This window comes from Panulirus ornatus, chromosome 37 (assembly GCF_036320965.1).
Source record: "Panulirus ornatus isolate Po-2019 chromosome 37, ASM3632096v1, whole genome shotgun sequence".
Classification (NCBI taxonomy): Eukaryota; Metazoa; Arthropoda; class Malacostraca; order Decapoda; family Palinuridae; genus Panulirus; species Panulirus ornatus.
The window spans coordinates 15,829,249-15,847,446 of NC_092260.1; the positions used below are offsets into that span (position 1 = coordinate 15,829,249).

An 18,198-nucleotide genomic window follows, 5' to 3' on the forward strand; every position below is an offset into this window, starting at 1 on the left:
GAAGGAATAGTGGTTCCAACAATGTTGTATGGTTGCGAGGCGTGGACTATGGATAGAGTTGTGCGCAGGAGGATGGATGTGCTGGAAATGAGATGTTTGAGGACAATGTGTGGTGTGAGGTGGTTTGATCGAGTAAGTAACGTAAGGGTAAGAGAGATGTGTGGAAATAAAAAGAGCGTGGTTGAGAGAGCAGAAGAGGGTGTTTTGAAATGGTTTGGTCACATGGAGAGAATGAGTGAGGAAAGATTGACCAAGAGGATATATGTGTCGGAGGTGGAGGGAACGAGGAGAAGAGGGAGACCAAATTGGAGGTGGAAAGATGGAGTGAAAAAGATTTTGTGTGATCGGGGCCTGAACATGCAGGAGGGTGAAAGGAGGGCAAGGAATAGAGTGAATTGGAGCGATGTGGTATACCGGGGTTGACGTGCTGTCAGTGGATTGAATCAAGGCATGTGAAGCGTCTGGGGTAAACCATGGAAAGCTGTGTAGGTATGTATATTTGCGTGTGTGGACGTATGTATATACATGTGTATGGGGGTGGGTTGGGCCATTTCTTTCGTCTGTTTCCTTGCGCTACCTCGCAAACGCGGGAGACAGCGAAAAAAAAAAAAAAAATATATATATATATATATATATATATATATATATATATATTTATTTATTTATTTTGCTTTGTCGCTGTCTCCCGCGTTTGCGAGGTAGCGCAAGGAAACAGACGAAAGAAGTGGCCCAACCCACCGCCATACACATGTATGTACATACACGTCCACACACGCAAATATACTTACCCATACATCTCAATGTACACATATACATATACACACACAGACACATACATATATACACATGCACACAATTCACACAGTCTGCCTTTATTCATTCCCATCGCCACCTCGCCACACATGGAATAACATCCCTCTCCCTCCTCATGTGTGCGAGGCAGCGCTAGGAAAAGATAACAAAGACCCCATTCGTTCACACTCAGTCTCTAGCTGTCATGCAATAATGCCCAAAACCACAGCTCCCTTTCCACATCCAGGCCCCACACAACTTTCCATGGTTTACCCCAGACGCTTCACATGCCCTGATTCAATCCATTGACAGCACGTCGACCCCGGTATACCACATCAATCCAATTCACTCTATTCCTTGCTCGCCTTTCACCCTCCTGCATGTTCAGGCCCCGATCACTCAAAATCTTTTTCACTCCATCTTTCCACCTCCAATTTTAATATATTTTACAACATTGAAATAGGTGACAGTGGTGTGGGTTATCAGTTCATCCTTGCATCGATACTAGCTTTGGATACCGAAAGATTTTGTACTGCAATGTGGAGTGTGATTTGGAACATTGTATGTCATATGCCATACAACGGTAGTAATGAGGGTTCTGCATATCAGAAAATGTAATGTGAGGATGATTGATTTTGATGTAGATGAAACAAAATATGAATTGAACCTAGAAAATCTTACCTTACCCCCCTAGCAACTGAGATTTAATCTTAATTTTCAATATTTGTCAATTGACATGTTTATCCTTGAATTGATTTTGTTCTGCAGTGTTAGTGTAGTGTGTAGAGCATTGTGATTTGTTTAGCAGTGTTAGAGAAGGTAATAATGGTGAGGTTTATGAATATTGGGCAGGGGGGGGGGAAATATAGAGTTAATGAAAACATATATGAAGCTTTTCTAAAAAGATCAGTGGAGCCTAATAAAACCCAACCTAAACTCCTGAGCAATAGAGATTTATTATAATGTTCAAAATTCTAGTTGAAACATTCCTCTTGCATCAGTGAGCGAGCATCACAAATTTGCTGACAGATATCAGCAAACATATGACAGACCAAACAGCAAGTCACACCACTTCCCAACTTCCCCACAAGCACCCAGCAGCAAACTGATTTAATGTTGGTATATTTCTCTCTTGGAAAGAAGGGCTGGTGTGCAGTCTTTTGGGGGTGAAGGGGCTTGGTGTTTAGTGATGACATGGCACTGGTGGCAGATTCGAGTAAAAACTGCCAAAGTTGCGTCTTGAGTTTAGGAGAGTTTGTTAAAGGAGAGAGTTGAAAGTAAATGTGAATAAAGGCAAAGATATTAGGTTTACCAGAGTAGAGACAGGTTAGATGGGTGTGAGTTTGAATAAAGAAAAACATGTGGAAGTGAAGTGTTTTAGATACCATGGAGTGGATTTGGCTGCAATTGGAATCATGGAAGTGGTGGTGGGTGACACATTGAAGGTTTTGGGAGCATTGAGGAATGTGTGGAAAGAGATGCCGCTGTCTGGGAGATTGAAAATAGGTATGTTTGAAGGCTTTAGCAGTCACAACAATGTTGTATGAATGCAAGGCATGGGCTGTGGATGAGAATGTTTGGGAGAGGGTGGATGTATTGTAAATGGAATGTTTGAGGACAAAATGAGGTGTGATGAGGGTTCATCAAGTAAGCTATTATAGGCTAAGAGAGAGGAGTGATAATAAAAAGAGTTAAGAAAGCTGAAGAGGATGTGCTGATATAGTTTGGACATATGGAAAGAAGGAATGAGGAAAGGTCGACAGAGGCTGTATGTGTCACAAGTGTAGGGGACTTGGAGAAGGGGGTGACCAAATTGGTGGTGGAAGAATGGAGTGTAACAGATTTTGATATCACAGGGTTTGAACATGCAGGAACTTGAAAGGTGTGCGCGGCCCAAAGTGATTCAGAGTGATATGGGAAACGGGTTGACATGCTGTCAGAGGACTGAACCAGGTAATTTGAAACAGCTGTGGGAAACCTAGTTGTGGATAGGGTGGCATTAGTTTTGATGCATTACACTTGACAGCTAGAGAATAGATGGGGTGCAAATGATGCCACTTCTCCATTTGGTCCAGATGCTAATTTATCAGTGTGGGAAATAGTGAATAAGTTTGAAAGATAAAGAATTTTTTCTCGTACATCTTGGCAACTAGGGATGTTAGGTTAAGGTTTCATAAGTTCTTTTGAATTTTTACAGGAGTTTTCCCCAATTTTCCATTAATTAACCCCAGAGTTTCCCTTGATATACATTACCCCAGTAACTATTGCCATATTTGATATTGTTAAATAAAATGTACAGTAATACTTCAAATCACATACTGCAAGTGTTATTACATTCTCTAAACACTTTAGATTGACAATACCGTCTTTCAGAATCAAAGGCTAGTATCACTGCGAGGTAAATTGATGAATTACATAATGTTTTAGAGGAAATATATCAGACACCTACGATTGATCATCATGCTAACTGCCAATGAATGTCAAGAAACATTACAGTACAATTGGCCATTCATGCCACTGTTTCAATTGAATGAGTTTTCAGAGTATGTAGATTGGAAATTACATCTTGGGCATGATAGATCCTATGATGAATTTGTGTTTGTATTTGTCGTAAAGGTGAACAGTTTCCAGAATGAAGTCAAGAAAGTTTCACTTATACATGGCTAAGGAGAGTATCTTCAGATAGTTGTATGTCTGGTGGGGTTGAATTTAAAACTTGGTTGAGAGGGCAGTTGTGCAGGGCTTGTCAAGTCATTAGTGTGTTTATGTGTGCACACTTTAGATTGACAATACTGAGTTTCAGAATCAAAAGCTACTATCATTGCGAGGTAAATTGATGAATTGCATAATGTTTTAGAGGAAATATATTAGACACCTATGATTGATCATCATGCCAACTGCCAATGAATGTCAAGGAACATTAAGGTACATGCGGCCATTCATGCCACTGTTACAATTAAATGAGTGTTCAGAGTATGTAGACTGGAAATTACATCTTGGGCCTAATAGATCCTACAATGAATCTGTGTTTGTATTTGTTGTAAAGGTGAACAATTTCCAGAATGAAGTCAAGAAAGTGTCACTCATACATGGCTAAGGAGTGTATTTTCAGATAGTTGTATGTCTGGTGGGGTAGAATTTAAAGCTTGGTTGAAAGGGGTAGTTGTGTAGTGCTTGTTAAGTCATTTCTGTGTTTATGTGTGCATAGTTATTGTCACATTTGTTTGGGGAGGGGGGGGGGATCTCTGAGTGTAGATTGTTAAAGAGTGAAGCAGAGGCAAGTCTTTTGTTTGTACATAGGGGCTGGTGGTTGATTATGGTGTGGTTTGGGTTGGAGGGGGTCTTGGGCTGTTATAAAGAATTTTGATGCAGAGCATATTGATGTTCAGTTGTAGTGGAAGTATTTTCTTTTTTTTGTGCTGGTATTTGATGTGTATGCTTGTCAGGCAGTTTTTTTTTTTTTTTTTCTTAAGCTCTTGACATGATAAATGACCTGGTAGGTTAGGCATAGTTAAGGGTGCTCATATGAATATTCTTTCTTTTTTTCTTTCATACTTTTTCACAGTTTCCCATGTTGACAAAGTAGCTTCCCCCATGACTTATGCTGGGACTCCTTTAGCTTTGAGGCTTCACTATAATCAGGAGTAGGGAAGTAATGGACTCTTATGGAGTGACGAGTTCCTTGCTGAGATGGTGCTCCCTTTCATCAACTGACAATGATACAACCTTAATGAAGGTGATCTTACTCTCAAGGTGTATCCCTGACAGGCAAAGCTGGTATTGTCATTGTAACTATAAAAATATGTAGACATTGGTGAAAATGCAAGTGATTATTATAGACAATGAGATCATGAAAACATCCACAACACTTATTCTCTCAATTATAAACAAGCTGGTGTCTCACATAGGGACCAGTTCCCTTTGAAATTGTCATACAACTTTTTGTACCATATTCTAATGATTTCATCCATAAATATTTCTCCCCAAATTAAGGTGGTTGAAGGTCATTATAAGAAATTTTCTGTGTACAATTTAGCTCTTGGTCTTAGACATTGTCTGGATAAAACATGGAACATTGATATGCTTGAAATTTGCCCTATCTGTGTTCACAAAAATTTCTTGGAAACAAAATTGGTCTTTAACTTGCAGTTGTGCATTTAAGTGCTGTTATACCTTTACTGTTTTGCTCAGTCTTTTTTTCACTGTGATTGAATCATATCCCTAGGAAATTAATGCTAGATTTACTCTGTTCAGATTCACCGATGCTACAGTGATGAGACACATGGCAGTGGAGACATACACCCTGCTCCGTCTCACATCACAGAGCCAGCAATTCCACCCTATGAAGAGAAGGTTGGAGAACCTGTTCATTTGAAGAAGGCCAGGTGAATGTCTAAAGAATATGTAATGTATGCTGCAGTTCTTTAATATTCCTTGTGTATTCTCTGTTTAGTTTTCACCGTTACTGCAGTTTTTATGTGATTTGGTGTTTTTGTACTTTCCAGTCTTGATTATTAGTGTTTTTTTATCCATTCCTCCTGCTTACATTTTCAGAATGAGAGAGTTAGATCACATTCTCACTCCTACTGTAATTTAATGTCATTCAAGAATTATTTCAGTTGGGAAGAAATATCACCATATTTTTATTCTTTCCACTTGTGGGATTGCTTTGTTGTTTATTTTGAATTAAGAATTATGAGAAGTGTTAGTTTACAAGCCACTTTTAGGGGAAATGGAGAATCTATAAGAGAAACATTTGTTACATGCATGGGTATGGCGGATGGAAGGAAGATGATACAAGTGAATGAGCCAATAGTAGAAAGGGAGGTATGAGGGCAATAATGAGGCTGAAGGTAGGAAAGGCACCTGGAGTGGAAGGGATTACAGCTGAAATGCTGAAGTATGGAGGAGATAGTGTGATAGAGGGGATGCATCTGATATGTAATTTAGCAGGGAGACAGAAGGTTGTTCCTGAGGATTCGGTGAAAGCTGTTATTGTTCCTGCATTCATTGGAAAAGGTGTGAAGGATGTATGTAGCAACTATAGGGAAATAATTCTGTTAAGTATATCACAGAAAGAATGTTGACTGATATAGTGATGTAAGTGACTGAATGCAAAATAAGTGAAGAGCGAGGAGGTTTCAGGAAAGGTAGGGGATGTTTGGATCAGATTTTGTGGTAAAAATGACCACGGAAAAATATTTTTTGATAGGTAAGTTGTATGCGGCTTTTATGAACCTGGAGAAAATGTATGACGAGTGGAAACTTTATGGGATGTGTTAAGGATATATAGGTTAGGGAACAAGTGTTGGATGGTGTGAAAGCCTTTTATAGAGGAGCAAATGCATGTGTAAAAGTGGATGGAGAGTAGAGCAAAAGTTTTTGCATATTTGTTGGTGTGAAGCAGGGTTGTGTGATGTCTGTGGTTTTTTATTATATATACAGATGGAGTGATAAAAGAGATGATAGAAAGAGTAAGGAAAAGGGGTGCAGAGATGGAGTGTGGTGGTGAGATATGGTTGCCAATGGCAAGCCTGTTTGTGGATGATACTGTGTTGTTTGATAAGAGTGAAGAGGAGTTGCAGAAGGTTGTAAATATGTTTTTTGACATGTTTAAGCATAGGTGATTGAAGCTAAATGCAATTAAAAGTAAAGTCGTGGTGTTTGAAAGGAATCATTGAAAATATGGATTTTGTAAAACCATATAGAGTGGAAGAAGAAAATGTACAAAATTGTGTTTTGGATATGGAGCTGTCCTGGGTAAGTTTGGTGATATGGAAGGAGAAACAAGGGAGAGAACAGTACAGGGTAGAAGAGTCATTAGGTTTCTTGTTAAAATATTGAAGGGTGGAGGTGTAAGTATGTAAGTGAAGAGAGGATTAAGGGATAGAGTAGTCCTCCAACCCTGACCTATGCAGCCAAAACATGAAATGGAACGGGTCACATAGGTCGAGTCCAGGCCATGGAAATGGAAATGAGCTGTTTGAGAAGAGCATGTGGTGTGAGTAGATGGAATGAAGAAAAAATGAAGGGGTGTATGAGAGAGGTAGTATGGCAGAGAATACTAAGGGAATGAATTGAGGAGTGGTAGAGTGGGTGAATCATCCTACATTGAGGTGGTTTGGGCATGTGGAAAGAATGCAAGACTGGGAGTTTATAAGGAGAGAGTACAATATTACAGTTATAGGGGTTGGTGTGAGAGGAAGACCACCTGTGACATGGGTACAATTAAGGGGGTTCGTGTGAGAGGAAGATCACATGTGACATAGGCGGATAGCATAGAAGAATAGTAGAGAGAGAGAAATGGTAGAAGAATGTGTGGAATGGTGAATGCAAGGGAGGCATGCTAGGACAGGAATTAAGTTGAGACTGTTTTGCCATGGCTACCCCTTGGTGGGAGTTCCTTGGGGGGGAACAGGCCTCAGAGATATAGATGAATAGAAAGATAGATAATGACATGAAAAAACAACAAAATATAAACTCAGTCTTTACTTAAAAGTGGATGTGCTTATGTGATATGATAGAGGATGAAGTACTGAAAATATCAATAAAGCACTATATTTTGCCATATGAAAATAATTTTCCATGTATTTATGTAACACAGAACAGCATGTGTGGGAAAATGTGTCGAGAAATGTTCCTTAGGAAAACATCCCCATTTTGTAACATTCTGGCTTCGTTTAGTTTCACTTAGAATAACACTTTCTAGGAACGCATACTTTCAATGAGTAGGCTTTTATAGTGTAAGAGTGCTGTGAATGAGGTAACTATATTTTTTGATAAAGTATGCTCACATTTCCAATTCTTACTGTTTACTAAACAATCAGACTCTTGGAAATGTATGTGACCTATACTGAAGAAAAATTGCTTGGTCAGCAAGTGCATGGTCCTGGCCATGCCAGAATAAAGCCATTTCACTGTATGGACACTAGAACAAGATGAAGTGGTACCTACTCATGGGCATTTAAGGTTTACATTAGCAGGAGCTTGAACAGAGTGGACATAACTCTAGAACAGGGGCCATTCCTCCTCGATCTGTCGGCCAGTCATCATTCATTATCCAACCAATGTAAAGTTGTGTATCACTAATGTTTATATCAGTAGCTGATCACCTAGATCACCTGGATAAGGATCACGACTTCTAAAATGAGAGTAAAGAAAAGCAGTGATGTATAGCCCACATAGTTCTAATCCATGCCCTTGTGGGCTGAAATCAGATTCCCAGGGACAGCTGACTCAATCGGGTCATAAGTAAGGAGGTCAATTACTGTGCAGAAATATTAACAAGACTCAGTTATCTGAAATGATTGTGGTGGAAAGAACCTGCATGTTCCCCACCTAAGCCTTTGCCATACTATACAGTGGAAACAAATGGAATCTTATGTGGTTCAGATGATAAAAACGCTATCATATGTATTCACATTAAGGAATCATAAAGTGTGATATTGATTGTTGGATTAGAACAGAGGAAGAGTCAGCCTCCGAGCACAGAGAGAGCTAAGTTAGAGGAAGTTTCAAATGCTAGCGTCGTTGGGTATGCTCTGGGAGTACATGGTAGTGGTATGCAAAGATTCATAGGCCTTAATAGCATATTAGGGTTTCAAAATGTGTGTTCCACTATTTAAGCATGTGGGATTGTTTGAATTGTGTATAATTCTTTCATTTCTGTGTTTCACATATCACTAAATATCCTCTGTCTATTGGAGACTTTTAGAGATCTTTGATCCAAAAGGATTGAGAATATTGTGGTTTTCTGTCTTAGTTATACTCTCTACCAAGCTTCCCCTTTTATTAATAGTCTTTGGAAACTTTCTGCAGTTACATAAATCTTTTTTGTTTTCACTGTTAATATGAATGAATTAGATAATTAGATATTGTGTAAATAATCACTTCTATTTGTGATATTATAAATGTCAAAGAACTGAAGTTTCCATAATCAGTAGAATCATGATTTGATTTATCTTTCTGATTTTGCAGACTCCAGTATCAGTCCAGGAAGCGTGGTATGTTAGAAAATGGTTTAATTCTCAGTAGCTTTGCTCACCGTTTTCTTCCGATCATGAATGAGCAGCAGTTGAGCATGTATGATCGACTGATTAATCTCCCATCTAATGACTGGGAGATCTTCTATTGGGCTACAGGTTAGTATAAATTTTCATTAGCAAACTCTTGATCATGCTTCAAAAATGTTGTGCATTTGGCATGATTGGAAATATTAGAATTTTTCAAGATTAGTATTTTCATTGCCCATAATTCCATACCTAATAATTTTTATTCCATTTCCTATTTCCATCAACATATTTGCTCTTAAATTTGTTTAGGATTTTGGTTTTATTGCTCCTCTCATGTGGTTGGTGATTTACTCTTTTACTTGGTTTACTATCTATATTTGTTTCCATTATTTCTGTACCCTGTCTGATTCTTGGTAGAAAGAATACTTCCCACATATTCCCTGCATATCATAGAAAGTGACTAAATGGGGAGGGAAATCCTCCCCTCCAGTTTTTACTTTTCCAAAAGAGGGAACAGAGAAGGGGGCCAAGTGAGGATTTTCTAAGGCTCAGTCCTCTCTTCTTAACACTACCTTGCTATTGCAGGAAATGGCGAATATGTATGAAAATATCCCTGGGGATAGGGGAGAAAGAATACTTCCCACGCATTCCTCACGTGTCGTAGAAGGCAACTAAAGGGGACGGGAGCGGGGTGCTGGGAATCCTCCCCTCCTTTTATTTTAACTTTCTAAAAGGGGAAACAGAAGGAGTCACGCGGGGAATGCTCATCCTCCTCGAATGCTCAGATTGGGGTGCCTAAATGTGTGTGGATGTAACCAAGATGAGAAAAAAGGAGAGATAGGTAGTATGTTTGAGGAAAGGAACCTGGATGTTTTGGCTCTGAGTGAAACGAAGTTCAAGGGTAAAGGGGAAGAGTGGTTTGGGAATTTCTTAGGAGTAAAGTCAAGGGTTAGTAAGAGGACAAGAGCAAGGGAAGGAGTAGCACTACTTCTGAAACAGGAGTGGTTGGAGTATGTGATAGAGTGTAAGAAAGTAAACTCTAGATTGATATGGGTAAAACTGAAAGTGGATGGAGAGAGATGGGTGATTATTGGTGCATATGCATCTGGGCATGAGAAGAAAGATCATGAGAGGCAAGTGTTTTGGGAGCAGCTGAGTGAGTGTGTTAGTACTTTTGATGCACGAGACTGGGTTATCGTGATAGGTGATTTGATTTAAATGCAAAGGTGAGTAATGTGGCAGTTGAGGGAATAATTGTTGTACATGGAGTGTTCAGTGTTGTAGATGGAAATGGTGAAGAGCTTGTAGATTTATGTGCTGAAAAAGGACTGGTGATTGGAATTACCTTGTTTAAAAAGAGAGATATACATAAGTATATGTATGTAAGTAGGAGAGATGGCTAGAGAGCGTTACTGGATTATGTGTTAATTGATAGGCGTGTGAAAGAGAGACTTGGATGTTAATGTGCTGAGAGGTGCAACTGGAGTGATGCCTGATCATTATCTTGTGGAGACAAAGGTGAGGTTTGTAGAGGTTTTCAGAAAAGAAGAGAGAATGTTGGGGTGAAGAGTGTTGAGAGTAAGTGAGCTTGGGAAGGAGACCTGTTTGAGGAAGTCCAGGAGAGACTGAGTACAGAATGGAAAAAAGTGAGAACAAAGGATGTAAGGGAAGTGGGGGAGGAATGGGATGTATTTAGGGAAGCAGTGATGGCTTGTGCAAAAGATGCTTGTGGCATGAGAAGTGAGGGAGGTGGGCAGATTAGAAAGGGTAGTGAGTGGTGGGATGAAGAAGTAAGATTATTAGTGAAAGAGGAGAGAGAGGCATTTGGACGAGTTTTGCAGGGAAATACTGCAAATGACTGGGAGATGTATAAAAGAAAGAGGCAGGAGGTCAAGAGAAAGGTGCAAGAGGTGAAAAAGAGGGCAAATGCGAGTTGGGGTGAGAGAGTATCATTAGATTTTAGGGAGAAAAAAAAGATGTTTTGGAAGATAAATATAGTGTGTAAGACAAGGGAACAAATGGGAACTTCAGTGAAGGGGACTAATGGGGAGGTGATAACAAGTAGTGGTGATGTGAGAAGGAGATGGAATGAGTATTTTAAAGGTTTGTTGAATGTGTTTGATGATAGAGTGGCAGATATAGGGTGTTTTGCTTGAGGTGGTGTGCAAAGTGAGAGGGTTATGGAAAATGATTTGGTAAACAGAGAAGAGGTAGTAAAAGCTTTATGGAATATGAAAGCCGGCAAGGCAGCGGGTTTGGATGTTATTGCAGTGGAATTTAAGAAGGGGTGATTGTATTGTTGATTGGTTGGTAAGGTTATTTAATGTGTGTATGACTCATGGTGATGTGCCTGAGGATTGGCGGAATGCTTGCATAGTGCCATTGTACAAAGGCAAAGGGGATAAAAGTGAGTGCTCAAATTACAGAGGTATAAGTTTGTTGAGTATTCCTGGTAAATTATATGGGAGGGTATTGATTGAGAGGGTGGAGGCATGTACAGAGCATCAGATTGGGGAAGAGCAGTGTGGTTTCAGAAGTGGTAGAGGATGTGTGGATCAGGTGTTTGCTTTGAAGAATGTATGAGAAATACTTAGAAAAGCAAATGGATTTGTATGTAGCATTTATGGATCTGGAGAAGGCATATGATAGAGTTGATAGAAATGCTCTGTGGAAGGTATTAAGAATATATGGTGTGGGAGGCAAGTAGTTAGCAGTGAAAAGTTTTTATCGAGGATGTAAGGCATGTGTATGTGTAGGAAGAGAGGAAAGTGATTGGTTCTTAGTGAATGTTGGTTTGTGGCAGGGGTGTGTGATGTCTCCATGGTTGTTTAATTTGTTTATGAATGGTGTTGTTAGGGAGGTGAATGCAAGAGTTTTGGAAAGAGGGGCAAGTATGCAGTCTGTTGTGGATGAGAGAGCTTGGGAAGTGAGTCAGTTGTTGTTCGCTGATGATACAGCACTGGTTGCTGATTCGGGTGAGAAACTGCAGAAGCTGGTGACTGAGTTTGGTAAAGTGTGTGAAAGTAGAAAGCTGAGAGTAAATGTGAATAAGAGCAAGGTTATTAGGTACAGTAGGGTTGAGGGACAAGTCAATTGGGAGGTAAGTTTGAATGGAGAGAAACTGGAGGAAGTGAAGTGTTTTAGATATCTAGGAGTGGATTTGGCAGTGGATGGAACCATGGAAGCGGAAGTGAATCATAGGGTGGGGGCGAAAGTTCTGGAGGTTTGTATGTTCTATGAAGATGCGCGTTCATATGTACTTTCGTATTCATATACCTCCGCGCTGTACAGTTAGGTTTGGTAAAATGCTATCTGCTGGGTATGTGCGCCTGTTGGGAAATAACCGGTGTAGACCCCGTTGCTCACCAATGTGAGACGAAAGGTATTCGAGTACATAGTATTCGAATAGTTGTTTCCTTTTAACTGGGCCCATAGCCTAGCGGTAGCATTCCTGCCTGTGGCACATGGGTCCCTGGTTCGATCCTGGCTGGTGTATGTTTGTATGTTCTATGAAGGTGCGCATTCATATGTTCATATGTACTTTATTCGTATTCATGTACCTCTACGTTGTACAGTTAGCTTTGGTAAAATGCTATCTGCTGGCTATGTGTGCATGTTGGGAAATAACCGGTTTAGACCCCGTTGCTCACCAATGTGAGATGAAGGTTATTCGAGTACATAGTATTCAAATAGTTATTTCCCATTAACTAGGCCCATAGCCTAGCGGTAGCATTCCTGCCTGTGGCACATGGGTCCCAGGTTCAATCCAGGCTGGTGGAGGTCTGTATGTTCTATGAAGGTGCGTGTTCATATGTAATTTATTCGTAATCATATACCTCCACGTTGTAAAGTTAGGTTTGGTAAAATGCTATCTGCTGGCTATGTGTGCCTGTTGGGAAATAACTGGTGTAGACCCCGTTACTCACCAACATGAGACAAAGGGTATTTGAGCACATACTATTCGAAGTTATTTCCTATTAGCCAGGCCCATAGCCTAGCGGTAGCATTCCCGCCTGTGGCACATGGGTCCCAGGTTCAATCCTGGCTGTTGGAGGTTTGTATGTTCCATGAAGGTGTACTTTCTTATGTACTTTATTCGTATTCATATACCTCTGTGTTGTACAGTTAGGTTCGGTAAAATGCTATCTGCTGGCTATGTGCGCCTGTTGGGAAATAACCGGTGTAGACCCCGTTGCTCACCAATGTGAGACGAAGGGTATTTGAGTGCATAGTATTCGAAGTTATTTCCTATTAGCCAGGCCCATAGCCTAGCAGTAGCATTCCCGCCTGTGGCACATGAGTTCCGGGTTTGATCCTGGCTGTTGGAGGTTTGTATGTTCTATGAAGGTGTGCGTTCATATGTACTTTATTCATATTCATATACCTCTGCGTTGTACAGTTAGGTTCAGTAAAATGCTGTCTACTGGCTATGTGCGCCTGTTGGGGAATACCAGTGTAGACCCTGTTGCTCACCAATGTGAGACGAAGGGTATTCAAGTACATAGTATTCGAATAGTTATTTCCTATTAGCCAGGTCCATAGCCTAGTGGTAGCCTGTGGTACATGGGTCCTGGGTTCGATCCTGGCTGTTAGAGGTTTATATGTTCTATGAAAGTGCGTGTTCATATGTACTTCATTCATTTTTTTTTCATACCATTTGCCATTTCCCACGTTAGCGAGGTAGTGTTAAGAACAGAGAACTGGGCCTTAGAGGGAATATCCTCACCTTTATTCCTTTATTCATATATATATATATATATATATATATATATATATATATATATATATATATAGAGGTGCAACTGGAGGGATGTCTGATCATTATCTTGTGGAGGCTAAGGTGAAGATTTGTATGGGTTTTCAGAAAAGAAGAGTGAATGTTGGGGTGAAGAGGGTGGTGAGAGTAAGTGAGCTTGGGAAGGAGACTTGTGTGAGGAAGTACCAGGAGAGACTGAGTACAGAATGGAAAAAGGTGAGAGCAATGGAAGTAAGAGGAGTGGGGGAGGAATGGGATGTATTTAGGGAATCAGTGATGGATTGCGCAAAAGATGCTTGTGGCATGAGAAGAGTGGGAGGTGGGTTGATTAGAAAGGGTAGTGAGTGGTGGGATGAAGAAGTAAGAGTATTAGTGAAAGAGAAGAGAGAGGCATTTGGACGATTTTTGCAGGGAAAAAATGAAATTGAGTGGGAGACGTATAAAAGAAAGAGACAGGAGGTCAAGAGAAAGGTGCAAGAGGTGAAAAAAAGGGCAAATGAGAGTTGGGGTGAGAGAGTATCATTAAATTTTAGGGAGAATAAAAAGATGTTCTGGAAGGAGGTAAATAAAGTGGTTCTGGAAGGAGGTAAATAAAGTGCGTAAGACAAGGGAGCAAATGGGAACTTCAGTGAAGGGCGCAAATGGGGAGGTGATAACAAGTAGTGGTGATGTGAGAAGGAGATGGAGTGAGTATTTTGAAGGTTTGTTGAATGTGTTTGATGATAGAGTGGCAGATATAGGGTGTTTCAGTTGAAGTGGTGTGCAAAGTGAGAGGGTTAGGGAAAATGATTTGGTAAACAGAGAAGAGGTAGTAAAAGCTTTGCGGAAGATGAAAGCCGGCAAGGCAGCAGGTTTGGATGGTATTGCAGTGGAATTTATTAAAAAAGGGGGTGACTGTATTGTTGACTGGTTGGTAAGGTTATTTAATGTATGTATGACTCATGGTGAGGTGCCTGAGGATTGGCGGAATGCGTGCATAGTGCCATTGTATACAACAAAGGCAAAGGGGATAAGAGTGAGTGCTCAAATTACAGAGGTATAAGTTTGTTGAGTATTCCTGGCAAATTATATGGGAGGGTATTGATTGAGAGGGTGAAGGCATGTACAGAGCATCAGATTGGGGAAGAGCAGTGTGGTTTCAGAAGTGGTAGAGGCTACATGTGTGGATCAGGTGTTTGCTTTGAAGAATGTATGTGAGAAATACTTAGAAAAGCAAATGGATTTGTATGTAGCATTTATGAATCTGGAGAAGGCATATGATAGAGTTGATAGAGATGCTCTGTGGAAGGTATTAAGAATATATGGTGTGGGAGGCAAGTTGTTAGAAGCAGTGAAAAGTTTTTATCGAGGATGTAAGGCATGTGTACGTGTAGGAAGAGAGGAAAGTGATTGGTTCTCAGTGAATGTAGGTTTGCGGCAGGGGTGTGTGATGTCTCCATGGTTGTTTAATTTGTTTATGGATGGGGTTGTTAGGGAGGTGAATGCAAGAGTTTTGGAAAGAGGGGCAAGTATGAGGTCTGTTGGGGATGAGAGAGCTTGGGAAGTGAGTCAGTTGTTGTTCGCTGATGATACAGCGCTGGTGGCTGATTCATGTGAGAAACTGCAGAAGCTGGTTACTGAGTTTGGTAAAGTGTGTGAAAGAAGAAAGTTAAGAGTAAATGTGAATAAGAGCAAGGTTATTAGGTACAGTAGGGTTGAGGGTCAATTCAATTGGGAGGTGAGTTTGAATGGAGAAAAACTGGAGGAAGTGAAGTGTTTTAGATATCTGGGAGTGGATCTGGCAGCGGTTGGAACCATGGAAGCGGAAGTGGATCATAGGGTGGGGGAGGGGGCGAAAATTCTGGGAGCCTTGAAGAATGTGTGGAAGTCGAGAACATTATCTCTGAAAGCAAAAATGGGTATGTTTGAAGGAATAGTGGTTCCAACAATGTTGTATGGTTGCGAGGCGTGGACTATGGATAGAGTTGTGCGCAGGAGGATGGATGTGCTGGAAATGAGATGTTTGAGGACAATGTGTGGTGTGAGGTGGTTTGATCGAGTAAGTAACGTAAGGGTAAGAGAGATGTGTGGAAATAAAAAGAGCGTGGTTGAGAGAGCAGAAGAGGGTGTTTTAAAATGGTTTGGTCACATGGAGAGAATGAGTGAGGAAAGATTGACCAAGAGGATATATGTGTCGGAGGTGGAGGGAACGAGGAGAAGAGGGAGACCAAATTGGAGGTGGAAAGATGGAGTGAAAAAGATTTTGTGTGATCGGGGCCTGAACATGCAGGAGGGTGAAAGGAAGGCAAAGAATAGAGTGAATTGGAGCGATGTGGTATACCGGGGTTGACGTGCTGTCAGTGGATTGAATCAAGGCATGTGTATGGGGGTGGGTTGGGCCATTTCTTTCGTCTGTTTCCTTGCGCTACCTCGCAAACGCGGGAGACAGCGACAAAGCAAAAAAAAAAAAAATATATATATATATATATATATATATATATATATATATATATATATATATATATATATATATATATCCTCAGACATATACATATATACACACGTACATAATTCATACTGTCTGCCCTTATTCATTCCCGTCGCCACCCCGCCACACATGAAATAACAACCCCCTCCCCCTGCATGTGCACGAGGAAGCACTAGGAAAAGACAACAAAGGCCACATTCGTTCACACTCAGTCTGTAGCTGTCATGTATAATGCACCAAAACCTCAGCTCCCTTTCCACATCCAGGCCCCGCAGAATTTTCCATGGTTTACTCCAGACGCTTCACATGCCCTGGTTCAATCCATTGACAGCACGTTGACCTCGGTATACCACATCGTTCCAATTCACTCTATTCCTTGCACGCCTTTCACTCTCCTGCATGTTCAGTCTCCGATCACTCAAAATCTTTTTCACTACATCTCTACGTCTCCCACTTCTCCTCGTTCCCTCCAGCTCTGACACATATATCCTCTTGGTCAATCTTTCCTCACTCATTCTCTCCATGTGACCAAACCATTTCAAAACACCCACTTCTACTCTCTCAACCACACTTTTTATTACCACACCTCTCTCTTACCCTTTCATTACTTACGTGATCAAATCACCTCACACCACATATTGTCCTCAAACATCCCATTTCCAGCACATCCACCCTTCTCTGCACAACTCTATCTATAGCCCACACCTCACAACCATATACCATTGTTGGAACCACTATTCCTTCAAACATACCCATTTTTGCTTTCCAAGATAACATTCTCGACTTCCACACATTCTTCAATGCTCCCAGAACTTTTGCCCCCTCCCCCACCCTATGATTCATTTCCATGGTTCCATCCGCTGCCAAATCCACTCCCAGATATCTAAAACACTTCACTTCCTCCAGTTTTTCTCCATTCGAACTTACCTCCCAATTGACTTGTCCCTCAACCCTACTGTACCTAATGACCTTGCTCTTATTCACATTTACTCTCAGCTTTCTTCTTTCACACACTTTACCAAACTCAGTCACCAGCTTCTGCAGTTTCTCACCCGAATCAGCCACCAGCGCTGTATCATCAGCGAAAACAACTGACTCACTTCCCAAGGTCTCTTATCCACAACAGACTGCATACTTGCCCCTCTTTCCAAAAGTCTTGCATTCACCTCCCTAACAACCCCATCCATAAACAAATTAAACAACCATGGAGACATCACGCACCCCTGCCGCAAACCAACATTCACTGAGAACCAATCACTTTCCTCTCTTCCTACACACACATGCCTTACATCCCCAATAAAAACTTTTCACTGCTTCTAACAACTTGCCTCCCTCACCATATATTCTTAATACCTTCCACAGAGCATCTCTATCAACTCTATCATATGCCTTCTCCAGATCCATAAATGCTACATACAAATCCATTTGCTTTTCTAAGTATTTCTCACATACATTCTTCAAAGCAAACACCTGATCCACACATCCTCTACCTCTTCTGAAACCACACTGCTCTTCCCCAATCTGATGCTCTGTATATGCCTTCACCCTCTCAGTCAATACCCTCCCATATAATTTCCCAGGAATACTCAACAAACTTATACCTCTGTAATTTGAGCACTCACTTTTATCCCCTTTGCCTTTGTACAATGGCACTATGCAAGCATTCTGCCAATCCTCAGGCACCTCACCATGAGTTATACATACATTAAATAATCTTATCAACCAGTCAACAATACAGTCACCCCCTTTTTTAATAAATTCCATTGCAATACCATCCAAACCTGCTACCTTGCCAGCTTTCATCTTCCACAAAGCTTTTACTACCTCTTCTCTGTTTACCAAATCATTCTCCCTAACCCTCTCACTTTGCACACCACTTCAACTGAAACACCCTATATCTGCCACTCTATCATCAAACACATTCAAGAAACCTTCAAAATACTCACTCCATCTCCTTCTCACATCACCACTACTTGTTATCACCTCCCCATTAGCCCCCTTCACTGATGTTCCCATTTGTTCCCTTGTCTTATGCACTTTATTTACCTCCTTCCAAAACATCTTTTTATTCTCCCTAAGATTTAATGATACTCTATCACCCCAACTCTCATTTGCCCTCTTTTTCACCTCTTGCACCTTTCTCTTGACCTCCTGCCTCTTTCTTTTATACA

At 40.8% G+C, this 18,198-nt stretch overlaps 1 protein-coding gene across 2 annotated transcripts in view; it reads left to right on the top strand.

Moving 5' to 3' along the window:
- LOC139760535 (succinate dehydrogenase assembly factor 2, mitochondrial-like) overlaps nucleotides 1–18,198 on the top strand; it is a 38,692-nt gene that overhangs the window by 9,938 nt on the left and 10,556 nt on the right. For both annotated transcript variants that reach the window (XM_071683848.1, XM_071683849.1), the window contains exons 2-3: nucleotides 5,047–5,177; nucleotides 8,770–8,933. In XM_071683848.1, the coding sequence (XP_071539949.1) occupies nucleotides 5,047–5,177; nucleotides 8,770–8,933 (295 nt within the window). The remainder of the gene's footprint in view (nucleotides 1–5,046; nucleotides 5,178–8,769; nucleotides 8,934–18,198) is intronic.